At 37.2% G+C, this 13,516-nt stretch overlaps 1 protein-coding gene across 7 annotated transcripts in view; it reads left to right on the top strand.

Annotated features, from left to right (window-relative positions):
* The window catches only part of GTF2I (general transcription factor IIi), a 100,796-nt gene that overhangs the window by 84,205 nt on the left and 3,075 nt on the right, over window positions 1-13,516 (top strand). For all 7 annotated transcript variants that reach the window (XM_037813518.1, XM_037813517.1, XM_037813514.1 and 4 more), the window contains 11 exons: window positions 354-412; window positions 813-887; window positions 6,263-6,364; window positions 7,032-7,097; window positions 7,405-7,588; window positions 8,576-8,631; window positions 9,033-9,113; window positions 9,584-9,667; window positions 10,003-10,186; window positions 11,422-11,450; window positions 13,240-13,281. In XM_037813518.1, the coding sequence (XP_037669446.1) occupies window positions 354-412; window positions 813-887; window positions 6,263-6,364; window positions 7,032-7,097; window positions 7,405-7,588; window positions 8,576-8,631; window positions 9,033-9,113; window positions 9,584-9,667; window positions 10,003-10,186; window positions 11,422-11,450; window positions 13,240-13,281 (962 nt within the window). The remainder of the gene's footprint in view (window positions 1-353; window positions 413-812; window positions 888-6,262; window positions 6,365-7,031; window positions 7,098-7,404; window positions 7,589-8,575; window positions 8,632-9,032; window positions 9,114-9,583; window positions 9,668-10,002; window positions 10,187-11,421; window positions 11,451-13,239; window positions 13,282-13,516) is intronic.

Here is a 13,516-nt window from a genome sequence, read left to right as displayed (position 1 = left end):
GAATGGAAAATTAAAAAGCAGCTCTTTATCTGCTTTCTTCCTTATTAATCTTGAGAGCAAGTGAATTTCAGCGACTGATGTTGTTATTTATGTTTCTATAGAATTTCAGTGGTTCAATAAACTAAACTTAGAGGTGTTTTCTTTTCATGAAATAAGTCCCTTCCTCTTCATAAAACCACTTAGATAGTTTTGGGAAGGAAATGTCAACTTTTAGGTCCATAATGATAGAAATTTTTGTTGCATTGCATGATCTGTGAATGACTTTATAAGAAATACTGGTCATGGAAATTTTTACTGGCTGTGACTATCGGGATTCCATTGACTTCCCTTGACTTTCTTGGTTTTCTCTCTAGGCCTGAACTAGTTATTTCCTATTTGCCTCCTGGAATGGCTAGTAAAATAAACACTAAAGGTAAGATGTTTTGTATATTCTTTATTATACTTAAGTACATAGTAATACAATCTTTATCAGCTTTACACAAATCATACTAAATCATTGGCCAGTCTCTGTGGGACTTTCACATTGTTTCTTTACTTTTCAAGGTATTTTTATTTAATAGACCGCTGTTATTATTATTATTTTTTTAAACATTTCATTGAAAATTTCATGTCTGCAATCCTCCTTCATTCATGTTTCCACAGCTTTGTTCAGACTCATGTGGAGGATTACACTACCAGTTTAATTCTTCAGGTTTCTTTGAAAAGAGCCAAACTGTATGAATTTTAATACTCTGCTTTTATAAAGCATCCCCTTCTGGTTTTGTTTGGTTTTTCTCACAATATTCAAAAGTAATTGTGTGCTTGCTTTACAGCATTGCAGTCCCCGAAAAGACCACGAAGCCCTGGGAGCAATTCGAAGGTTCCTGAAATTGAGGTCACTGTGGAAGGTGAGGCCATTCTGTGACATGTTCCTGTTACTGGTTCCCCAGTTCCTTAGCTTACTGGTTATATTTTTATGTAGATGCATATGCAAGTGAGTTTTACAAAACTGTAAAGCTATGTGTGATAAACCTAAATTTCCCAGTGTTCCTAATTAACATTTTAAACAGTTAACTTGGTGTTAATGGGGCATGTTGTAAACTACCTGCAAGAAAATGCCCCATATGCTTTTCTTCTTATCTCTTTTGGTTTTTTGTTTGTTCCCCCCTTCCGTCTTCCTCCCTCCTCTTTTCAGGAAAGAACATTTGGGGATGGTTTAAATAGCAATGCCCTGTATTAAACTAGTTTCTATGAAATCCTCAAGTTTTCTTCCTTCTGTCCACTCATTGGGTCTGCAGCATTTTCATCTTTTCAGGTTTATAGTATTTGAGTACTTTATGCAGTATTATAGATAAATACCAACTTTTAGGTGTGGCTATTTCGTCCTGTCCATAAACACAAGAGGAAGTGATAACTTCATTAGGATAATTCTTTTTTGTCTCATAACTTTTTAGTTTTGACTGAAGAGTTTCCAGTACTGATAACTAAGCATCAGTCCCCATTTAGTTATCATGTGTACTCAGAAAACCTCCTATGAAAAGCGACAGGCATCCTTGTACAATTTATGGACATCATTCACTGGTTTAATCATTTCTGTTCAGAATTGCCAAAAATTAAATAAAAATGTGTCCAATCCTTCACTTTTCTCCCTTTTGGATAAGATCTGAGGAAGATGTTTCTCATATGCAAGGCAACAACCCTTTCCTGATGGGGAACACGTAAATAATTTAGAAATGCAGGGGGCATTCTGTGTAGTAGAAGACATAGGAGCCAGACAAGCCTACTCTGGGCCTGATTCCGTAGAGACTGGAACAGTGAAGTTGAAACGCAGGAAAAGGGAGGATTAATTCTGAGGTGATGGAAGCCCCATAGAGAAGATGACATTGCAGTGGGAACTTGCTGGAAGACTAGAACTTGACCTGACAGAGGTGCAGAAAGGCCATTCCTGAGAGCGGTAACAGCTCCAACAAAAGTGCTGATTAAATGAAGTATGAGTAGTTGGGTGTTCTAGGAGCATAGTTTTATATCTTGTTCTAGCCACGCTTGGTTGCTTCGGAGCCCTCAAGGCATGTATGGCCTGGAGTGTTGGAACCAGCTGATTCTAGATTCACAGCAGTGTATTCTTGAAGTGATGGATCCGTGCTGTTTTTGATTGATACGTTGGTGATGCAGCCATGAACGATGTAAAGCTTCAGAATGGCACTAGGGTGGTGAGAGTAGATTACAGTGAGGACAAAAAGCTGGTTCAGAAGGAAAAGAGGGAAAGCAAGATGGCTGGGAGTCACATGCTTAGGTTTAAGAGGTAGAAGAGAAGTTATTTCCAATGTGGCAGTGTGTTCAGCAAGGGGAGCAAGGTGGTGTGAGTGAACAATTGTGTACCTTAAAAAAGATGGGTTGCTGAGTCAGGGAACCTTGGTAATGAAGTATCTCATTTGTAAAATTTGCTTCCCACCTTCCACACACAGAGTGACAGCATCCATTACAGTCACTCCAGTTTCTGGAAACAATTTTTCTGCCTTTCTAACTCTAGTATGAAGTTATGACATGTATATGTAGACTTGTGTCCTAAAGGCACTCAAATAGATTAGTCTGTGAAATAATTAAGGTTGGGTAACAATGAAATGGCAAGTTTTAATATATGCCGTTACTGTTCACTAAGTAAAGAAACAGCACAGTTTTCTACAATAGGTTAATTTTTAGCTGTCACTTGGCACATGAGCGGTATATTTCTAGAAGCAATTCTTAGTTGTATTTTTAAACATGTCATCCATTGAGCCTGTGTTAAAGCAGAGCTTACTAAGGAAAACTATCAGTTATCAATTGATTGTTAATTGGGACAACACAGAAATGAATAGCTAATATAATGAGTTAAGATGATTAGGGCTATAGAAGTGAGGTAACCATGTGTGACATTAAGAATGTATTATAAGGCGATTAACAGTCTACCCAACAGACATTGATTTTACAAATTATGGCAGTGCCTGTTTTTCTCGTAAAAAAGTATCTTTTTCCATTTGCTTATCAGTACGACAAAAATAAGAATAGTATACCTAACCCAGTTTTTAAAAAAATTGAGACATAATTTACGTACCATAAAATTTACCCTTATTTTAGAGTGTACAATTCAGGAGTTTTTCGTATATTGACAGGGTCACCGTTATTTAATTCTAGAACCTTTTCATCACCCTAAGGGAAACCCTGTACCATTAGCAGTTGTTGCCCCATTTTCCTCTCTCCCCAACTCCTGGCAACCACTAATCCAGTCTCTGTCTCTATGTATTTGCCTATTCTGGACATTTCGTATAAATGGAATTATACAATATGTGGCCTTTGTGACTGGCTTTTTTGATTTAGCATAATGTTTTCAAGGTTCGTCTATGTTGTAGCATGTACCAGTAGTCCATTCTTTTTTGTTGCAGAATTATGTTCCATTGTATGGATAATATACCATATTTTGTTTGTTCATTTATCCTTTGATAGACATTTGGGTCATTTCCACTTTTTGGCTATTTTGAATCAGGTTGTCAGGGGATTAGGTTGTTATGGACATTCCTGTACAAGTTTTTGTGTAGACACATGTTTTTGATTCTTGTGGCATATATCTTTAGAGTAAAATTGGGTCATATGGTAACTGTTTAACTTTTGAGGAACTGCTGAATTGTTTTCCAATGTTGCTTCACTGATTTACCTTTCCATTAGCAATGTGTGAAGGCTCCAATATCTCAGCATCCTCACCAACACCTCTTAGTTTCTGATTATAGCCATCTTAGTGGATGTAAAGTATCTCGTGGTTTTGAGTTGCAAGAAAAGTTTTAATTTTTGTTCAGTTTCTGTTTTCTTGGATTGCTTGTGTATTGGGTGAGTACTCCGCTGATCTGTATCCTGGGCAGGGCAGCAGCTGGGCATGTCTCATTTGCTTGTCTCTTCCCTTGGGGAGCCCAGTCTTTCCCTTCTGTTGTTCATAAATGTTACCTAGCTGTCTAGTTGCTTCCAGTGGAAACAGTTTATTACCAGTTACTCCATATGGTCAGATACAGAAGTCCCTGAGTGGATATTCGATATCCATCAATATATTTGGTAATATATATTAGTAGTGATCTATGGGTTCAACATAACTTGTCTGAATTGGTTGTACTATTAATGCTTTCTCTGTTTTCCTCAACTAGGGGAGCTATTATGTATTTAGTCATTTAAATTCCAGAACACTAATGCTCATTTCAGAAGAGTGTCTGAATTTCAGGTATAAATTATAAAGTTGCAAAAGAAGGGGAAATATTTTATGAAATAACTAAAGTAAATATTTCAGGCAAATTACCTGAGAGAATATGAGTATATCTGTAGGTAATAATCAGTTCTTGGCTTTTTGGGTAAGATGAAGTGTAGATTATACTTGTCCTTCTCAAACACATTAAATTTTTATTATAGATTTGCAGATTGCTGTCTGGACTTTTAGAAAGGTTCTTATTCCTAGGGGTGAGTTTGTTTGTGATAAGCAGCAGGTAAAGGTCGGAACAACAAATGAGGTCAGACTTTGTGAAGACAGATGTGCTCAATTAGTTAACCATAACAGTGCATTTTAAATTTAGAGACCAACAAACAAACCCAGAAGTCCTCTTGTCTTGGGAACTGCCATCTCACTTGGGCAGAGCCCACTAAAGCTATGACCCTAAGAGTGTTTTCACAGTAACAAATCGTCGCACACTGAAATATAAATGAGAATGCTAGTGTCTTGGTTTAGAATAAGAAATAGAACTTTCAGTCAATGCATCTTATGTCATTTGATCACAAGTTTCACTTGTTATTTATGAGCATTGAGTATAAGAAAGGGATTTTAGTGGGATAACCATAATGGCCACTGTTTTATAAAATTATGATAGTTGAATGTACTGATTTTGTCTGTATGGATACAACTGCCAGGTAAACCAGACTGCTAGAGCCAGCTGGCCCAGATGCACTTTGTTTTTATCACTGTACTATTTCAAGAAAGCTGTTGTTTATTCAGGAGTTTTGAAATAAAGACTAGAAGGTTACATCTGGAATTTTATAGGGAATGGCACTTAGCTCTCCTCTTCATTCTCTACTCCCATCAGTTGTCTGCAAGACTTCTTAGGGGTTCTGAGGCCATACCCGGGCTAACTAAACAAGGTAGGCATGGCAGCCTGACTGCTAAGCATCTGCCATCTGTGGCTTCATGAAATTCCTTTCTGCAAATAGATCGTTAAGACTGTGTAGTGGTGAAGACTGAGGAAGACTGAGGCGGCTGGTAGCCCAGCTCCACTTCTCAGCTGTGCACTTGTGGGCAAAACAGTGGCCCCTCTGCGCTCACTTTCTCCTTCTGTAAAGTGGAGATGATGGAAATGCCTCCTACATAGGTTTGTTACGAAGAATAAATTAGTTAATACACATATTGTGCTTGGTACAGTGATTGGTGTACACTGTTCAAAAGCAAGTAATTAATGTTAGCTGTTAATATTTTGACTGCAAAAAAAATTGTTAATCAGTAAAAGTCTTTTAGTCATAGGAAGCAGGAAGGTAATTTAGATGAAAGCCTGGAGCCTATAATAACATTTCTGCAAATTGGGAAATTTGAAATTTCAATGTGTATATGTACTATAAGAATGTTGATTATTTTCCAAGAATTAAGTAATTAGCTGAAAGTTGATTTCTTTTTATTTTTCAATTACATTTGCTCTTTTATTTATATTATTTTGTTAAAAATAGTTAGCTTACATTAGATTAAAGTGATGAGCTTATTTTTTAAGCATTTGCTGTTTGTACATAAAGAATAGTCCAGGCATGTGTTTATTAAAATAACTGGAACTAGCATTCATTTAATAGAAAACAGTGTTTATGAGTTGTACTAAGAATTCAAAGAAAGGAAAGATTAGAGCTGGCTAGAGAATCCAAAGGAAGTTTTCATCGTGGTGGTAATGCTACCCAAAGTTGTGCCTTTGTTTAGAGTTTGAAAGAAAAACATGTTTGCAAACAGAGGTAACTGAAAAATGTGATGGCGCACATTCAGTGAGGTAAAAGTCCCCCAGAGCAGCCAGAAAGCCAATTGTCATTTGAGAGGAAATGCCAGATTGTGGGGACAGAAGCAGAAAATGAGTGGAACTAGCAGGAATATCCATTTTCATTGCAGAGTGCCTGTATACTTTTTAAACTTAGCTTTACTCTTTCTAGTACAGGCTGGACTTAATGAGGGGGTCATAAAGAAACCACAAATTTTAATTAAACATGATTAAATACATGGATCAATTAGGATTTTTTTCTTCTTCTTTAGGCCCTAATAACAACAATCCTCAAACCTCAGCTGTTCGAACCCCTACCCAGACTAACGGTTCTAATGTTCCCTTCAAGCCTCGAGGAAGGGAGTTTTCCTTTGGTAAATATTCACTTTGTTTTTCTTTGTTTCATTATTTTAAATAAAAGAAATACGAATGCTCTTATTTTGCCATGTGAATTTTTTTTTTTTTTTAATTTGTTAAGTTAGTATATATTAGCTGTTAATGGCACACAGGCTATGGACCGAGACTGCCTGGTTCCCTTCCAGTGCCACTACTTTATAAACTCTGTGGGTTTTGGCAAGCTGCTTACCCTCTCTGTACCTCCATTTCCTTATCAGTAAAATGGGGAGAGCTTTACTTCCTGCCTTATAGGGTTGTTGTGAGGATTACAAATAGTAAATCATTAAAAATGTTAAGATAACTGTGCCTGACGTGTTGTAGACATTATAATTGTGTTTTGTTTTTTTTGGGAGGGGGTGTTTTGTTTTGCCTTGTTTTTTTTTTTTTTTGTTTAACTTATTTCCATATGTTTCATTTATTTGTAACCACCATATTAGTTATATAAGTAAGACCGTTTTATAATTTATAAAGATTAGAATACATGTCCAGGTATAACATTGCTAAAGGCTGATGTACTTTCTAGTTTTTAGTTTTTAAAGTAGAAAATTAACCCCATGTGCACAATAAAATAAGATGGAAAATCATCCTGAGTGTATATTGGTAAGTATTAACAAACAACTTAACTGTATTATATTTTACACGCAGAGGCCTGGAATGCCAAAATCACAGACCTAAAACAGAAAGTTGAAAATCTTTTCAATGAAAAATGTGGTAAGTTCATTGTGAAAATTTATTATTGAAATATGTTTGCTTTTTTTTAAATAGAAGGGAGGAGAATTAAATGTTTAACATTTAAAAATAACTGTCATTGTAAACGTGCAAGTTTTGTAGGGTCAAATTTTGTAATTATTCAGAGCACCAAGAAATGGAAGAAAGGTCTCTAATCTTAAAATGGATATGAATTTAGTAGCCACACAGTGTTATTTAAAATGCATTTTTTAATGAAAAGCTTTGGCTAAGAAGAGGTTATAAATGTGGCATTGAAGAGATGTTTACTCTTTATGCTTGTGTTTGACAGGTGAAGCACTTGGCCTTAAACAAGCCGTGAAAGTGCCGTTTGCATTATTTGAATCTTTCCCAGAAGACTTCTATGTGGAAGGCTTACCTGAGGGTGTGCCGTTCCGAAGACCATCTACTTTTGGCATTCCAAGGCTGGAGAAGATACTCAGAAACAAAGCCAAGATTAAGTTCATCATTAAAAAGTAAATGGGATGGGGGGTGGGGTGGGGGGCATAAAGTAGTCAGACGAAACAAGATGGTTTCATGTCATGAGTTGACAGTTTTGTCACTGAGGAGATGGGTACGTGGAATTCATCTTTATAGCAGGGCTATATTAGCCCTAGAATCAAAAGCTCTTTAAGCTGTACTTTTGTGCGTGTTTTAAGTTAAAAGAAGGGGAAGGGAGCTCAGGCATATTGGAGGGATGCTAACTTGGTGTTGCTAGACCTTCCCACAGTCATAGTTTTTACTGGTTGATGCTGCGGGAATCTAAGCACTGTTGAGTTTTATTGTCAGTTTTATTTTTCCACCTGACCAAATGTTTTTTATTTCTCTCCTATATTTTCTTAAACATCTATGAATTATGCCCACACAATTTAAATAGAGGGGAATAATTGGAATTAATATATATCAGTGTACAATAGCTATTTGAAATTAATTTAGGTTTTCCTTTGCTCAATGAAAGTGTTACTTTTGAGTCATCCAGGGATAGTGTTAAACAATCAACGCTGACATTGCCAAGCAAAGTTGCTGCCCTTTGTACTTGATGCCAGGTCAGCAGCAGTTTGTCAGCAGCTGAGACTTTTCCTAAAAGAAGTCTTGTGCTCACGTTTTCACTGCCCATGTTATATTTCCATGCTGTATTCATGAGACTCTTCTTGTTTCCATTCTTTAGTCTGTCACTGAATCTTCTAACTCAGTGTGTTCTAACCATGAGAAGAGGAGGCCACTAAGACTTGGCAGGGAGTCAAAAATAGGGATGGGGTGGACGTTAAAATCACAATTAATAATTAGTCTTTCTGTGTTTGTCCCTTGAGGGAGCTATGATCTTTCTCTTCTTCCATTACTAAGAATTGAATACATACTTTGGAGAAGTTATTGGATTTTAAATCTCATATGTATTTAATTTCTAATATTGGAGTTTTACTGTTGTATTAGCACACATGTTTTTTCTCTTTGTTTGTTTGTAGGCCCGAAATGTTTGAGACGGCAATTAAGGAGAGCACCTCCTCTAAGAGCCCTCCAAGTGAGTGTCTTTGCTGCAGAAACCGGGCTGCTGGAAGCCACCGCACAGTGGTGGGGGGAATCGATTGTGTAAAGAAGAGCTGTTTTGAATTAAAACCAGGAATGCTCATTCAGAATTGGGGTTGTGGCTAGTTTAGGATTTTCAGTTGTATAATAATTTGAATACTTCTATATGTGTGATGCTCTACTAAGCACTCCCAGGCAGAGAATAAAAGTAGAAAACCCTAGCTGTCAGGGAAGCCTGGTTTCTTTGTGGAATGATAAAACACACTACGAAAAGGAAGAGCCCTGAGCAAGTTTGGATTAAAACACTGTCTAAGGGAGCACACCAGTCCCTGTATTACTAGAGAAGATTTGACCATGTTCTCTACAAACACTGATCTTAAGTTTCTCTATTTGAAGGAAAAATAAATTCCTCACCCAATGTTAATACTACTGCTTCAGGTGTTGAAGATCTCAACATCATTCAGGTGACAATTCCAGGTATGCTTTCTCTGCCTTTATCATAGCTTGTATTTTGGTGTGTTTTCCCCCCCTTTTCAGTTACAGGGATATGGATGGTAGGGATTTACTCAAATTGTTCAGAGACTACAGATATGGCTGCATATTGTCACATAATCTTTTCCGGCCCATGCAGAAATTGTTAACCAAGTACATCACATTATGAAGTTCTCTCTAAACATCTCTCAGCAGCTAATGAGTTTAGTGTGATCTAAAACCTGTTAGTATCCAAATGCCAAATGTGTCATTTAAAAAAATCTGTATAAAACAGCAACTTTTATCATAAGGTTGTAGCATTTAATTTCATGTTACAATTTTAAACAATTTCAAACTTGATTAGTCCAAAATGCTTAAGTACTCCAAAAACATGAACTGAGTTACATAAAGTTCCTAAAATGTATTTGGAATTAAAAGTGAATTATTCCAGTTGCGTTTTGTCTTAACTTTTTTAGATGATGATAATGAAAGACTGTCAAAAGTTGAGAAAGCTAGACAGCTAAGGGAACAAGTAAATGACCTCTTCAGTCGAAAATTTGGTAAGTTTTGTGTTCAGAACAAGCAAGGAAATTTTTGTTTCATTAAGATCTTTTAAGTAGATTATTCTCAAGTACTTGTAATTTCCTTATAAAAAGCAAAAAATATTTTGTTTTTGCTAAAGGTTTTTAATAAGAAAATGTTAAGTATGTTGTACTGTCATTATCAAAGTTAATAAAATTAAGGTTCACATTTTATTTAAGGTTGTTAGATGTGTAGGAAGGACCTTATTAACAGTGGATGTGGTCTTTATTTAAAATAAATGCCAGTCATAGGTTTGAAATACTTCTTAAGATGCTAAGTTAATCTCTGGTTTATAATGTTTGTCTCCTCACAGGTGAAGCAATTGGTATGGGTTTCCCTGTGAAAGTTCCCTACAGGAAGATCACCATCAACCCTGGCTGTGTGGTGGTCGATGGCATGCCCCCCGGGGTGTCATTCAAAGCCCCCAGTTACCTGGAAATCAGCTCCATGAGAAGGATCTTAGACTCTGCAGAGTTTATCAAATTCACAGTCATTAGGTAAGTGAGAGTTTCTTGCTTGGTCAGAAGAGTGAATCTGGAGATTGTGAGGCTAAATCATCTTCCAAAATACAGTTATATACAGTAATAAAATCCCCACAAATGTGTAAGTAATGAGCTAAAACAAATAAAGATGCTCATTTAATTATTATCATGTTATTCTCTCCCCCCTGAGCTGAGCTGACTTTCAATCTTCTGGTTTTTATGGCAGGGGTTGGCAAACCATGGCCTGTGGACCAAATCCAGCCGGCCAGCTGTAAAGTTCTGTTGAAACAGTATCACACCCATTTGCTTATATGTTGTCTATGGCTGCTTTCACATTACAGTGATAGGGTTGAGAAGCAGAATTAGAGGACAGTATGTCCTGCAATGCCTAAAATATTTACTATCTGGTCCTTGACAGAAAAATTTTGCTGTCTCCTCTCATTTAAGACAGGGATTTGATCTCTCGTGAGCCAGTTGTTAGTCAAGTTATTTGTTTCCTTGTCTGTAAAATGAGAAGGTTAATTGTTCCTCAGCCACAGGGTTAGAATGATGATTGTATCAACTTTGTCAGCATTGTGAGAATTATGTTCATTGATAGGCACTCGTCCCAGTAAGTATTCAACAACATGTGTCCTCTTTTCCGTTCATCTAAGCAAAAATCCCAAGTTGTCTTCACTCTTCTCTTCCAACCCCTCTCTCCCAATTTAGCTGCCACTAAATCTAACCGATCAGCTCATTGTCAAGTTCCTGCTGTCTCAAGTACAAATCAGTTAGGACCAGCCCTCAGCAATCTCTCTCTACTATAGGCTTTGTCCACTTTCTCATCCACCCACTATCTCTTTTCTTCTCTCAACCCTGACCTTTCACTAAAAATCCCATATTTTTGCCCCACTGGTTTATTTTTGTCCCACTTAAGCAATGGCCTTTCTCCATACCATTTCAACGGTCTGGTGAAAAGTCGTCTTTGATGAAGCTATTTAACTGAAATAACTCTTATTGCTTTAATGGCTTAGAATAAAACAGTGCAGCTGTTTTTTTGTTTTTCCTTCGTCTTGAGTGTAGAATTTTCTAAGAGTATTCCATATTAGTTATTCATATCTCTTACATGAGATTATAAAGTAGTGGATAACATTTCTCATTTCAACAACATAAATGATATGGGTAAATATCAGTAGAATGAAGAGAATATGCATGTAAATCCTTATAGAGTAGAAGTAAATTGATCTCTAACAATTTGTCTCTCTCTTTAGACCATTTCCAGGCCTTGTGATCAATAACCGTGAGTATTTCAGGAAGTCTTTCTTTCTCTTCTGTCATGTGTTAGTTCTCAAGGTTTGATACGTTACTTCACTGAAGGCAGGAAGCATGTGGTCATTGATCTTTTAGCACCTGGTGTAAAGCAACAGGCTTTTCCTAGATGTAAAATTGGGCAAGTCTCTAAACTTTATAATCTTCAGTTTACTCAGTCATAAAATGTTAAGAGAGCTGGGGTGGGGCGGGGGGGTGGTGGTTTTAGAGCAGTTGAAACAATTAGGTATACGTAGAGAACCTAAAATGGATCGGCAGCCTCCAGCCTGTATTTATAGATAAAGTCTTATTGGACTACAACCACACCCATTCCCCATCTGCACTGACAAAACAATTCCACAGTTGATTCCTTGGAGAAGTCAGCCACTTCAGTGTCATGTTCCGGAGTTTCCGTGACCATTGAGCAGCAGAGCCTTGCGAGTTCTTTGTTTGTCCCTTGATCTGGGAAGTCAGGCTCTCTGCTCTTCCTTTCTGCTCCATGGTATTAACTAATCCTGTTAATTAGACCTGGTCTTCAGTCTTTGGAATCATAAATTTAGTTAAATCTCTTCTGCCTCAAAGTCCCACTTTATCAGAAAGTTTATTCATTTGCTTGTACTCCAAAGCATGAGTCAATTTTTCATGATTCTGTTTTTAGTGTACCTACTATCTTGGCAAGTTAGTCAGTATTTGGTAATATCAAAAAAGAGTGATATACTTGATTCATAGAGTGTGGATCAGTTGTAACATTTGCGTGTAAGCTGGTTGAGAACTGTGTTATTTCAAAAAATCCCTTGATAGTATTTTTAATTTTTAGCTTTTTATTTTTGAATACTTTCTGTCCATCAGTCTATCAGTCCATCTGCTTGTTTGTCTGTCTATCCATTTGACGAGCACTTGAGTGTAGGTTGTTTGCAGCATGCTCCCTGAACTCTTAGTGCTGCCAAGTACATTTCCTCCGTATAGGATGTTCATTCATCTACCTACCTTAAGTGCAGTTACCAAGTTGAGAAATTTAGCATGGATATAAAGCATACAGTCTCTATTCTACTTTTTTCATATGTCCCAGGAATGTTCTTTTCAGCCTTCTCTGGTCCCTTGTTAGAACCTATCCAGGATTATATATTATGCCTTTAATTGTCATTGTCTCTTCAGTTGCTCATTTTTAATTTAATTTTAATTGTAGGAACATACATATAACATAAACTTTGTCATCTCAACCACTTCTACATACAACATTTGGCGGGATTAATTGCATTCACTATGTTGCGGTACCTCACCACCTTCTGTTACTAAGACTTTCCCATCTCCCCAGACAGAAACCCTATACCCATTATGCATTAGCTCCCCATTCCCCATGCCTGTCACCCCTGGCAGCCTGTGTTCTCATTTCTGTTTCTGTGAGGTTATACCATGGTATTTTTTTTCTTTGAATCTTTTTGGTAGTCCCAGTTCATCTTTCTGCTATGTAAGTTTTACTTTCCAGAGAACCTTGTATTTGAACCCTACCTGGCCCCTAACTTCATGTTTAAAATGTTAAATTTTGTTTCCATTCATGTGCAGTAGTCTATAACATATTTCTCCGGTAATTACTACTGATTTATGTTTTTAATGGGATCTGCAGAACACTGCATGTTTGTTACATCCTTGGTCATAAGGAAAATACTGCCTGTTAGGGCAAGGTTGGGAGAGCATCCGAATAGAGAATGGATGTAAAAATGCTTTTCAAATGTAACAACATATCTTAAATTATCATTTAAACTAATATGCCTTTCTTTCAGAGTTGGTTGATCAGAGTGAGTCAGAAGGCCCAGTGATACAAGGTAAACGAGACAGGGTCACTACTCATGATGACCCCATCCCCTGACATCTGCTGAGTCTTTAGGAGAGGCGGTTCCCCGGCACACACGCGCTTGGTCACGTCTGTCTAGAAGCTTGTATAAAGTCAAGGCAGTGGTCCCAGTTGAGAGCTGTGGGCCACAGACCATTTGTTCCTACAGTCCCAGGCCAGGCGTCACGTCCAGACCCCCAGGAGCAGCAATGGCTTAGAATAAAACG

The sequence above is a fragment of the Choloepus didactylus genome, chromosome 21, assembly GCF_015220235.1.
Source record: "Choloepus didactylus isolate mChoDid1 chromosome 21, mChoDid1.pri, whole genome shotgun sequence".
NCBI lineage: Eukaryota > Metazoa > Chordata > Mammalia > Pilosa > Megalonychidae > Choloepus > Choloepus didactylus.
Note: the sequence above shows the minus strand (reverse complement) of the source record. Positions and strands in the feature narration are given on the sequence as shown.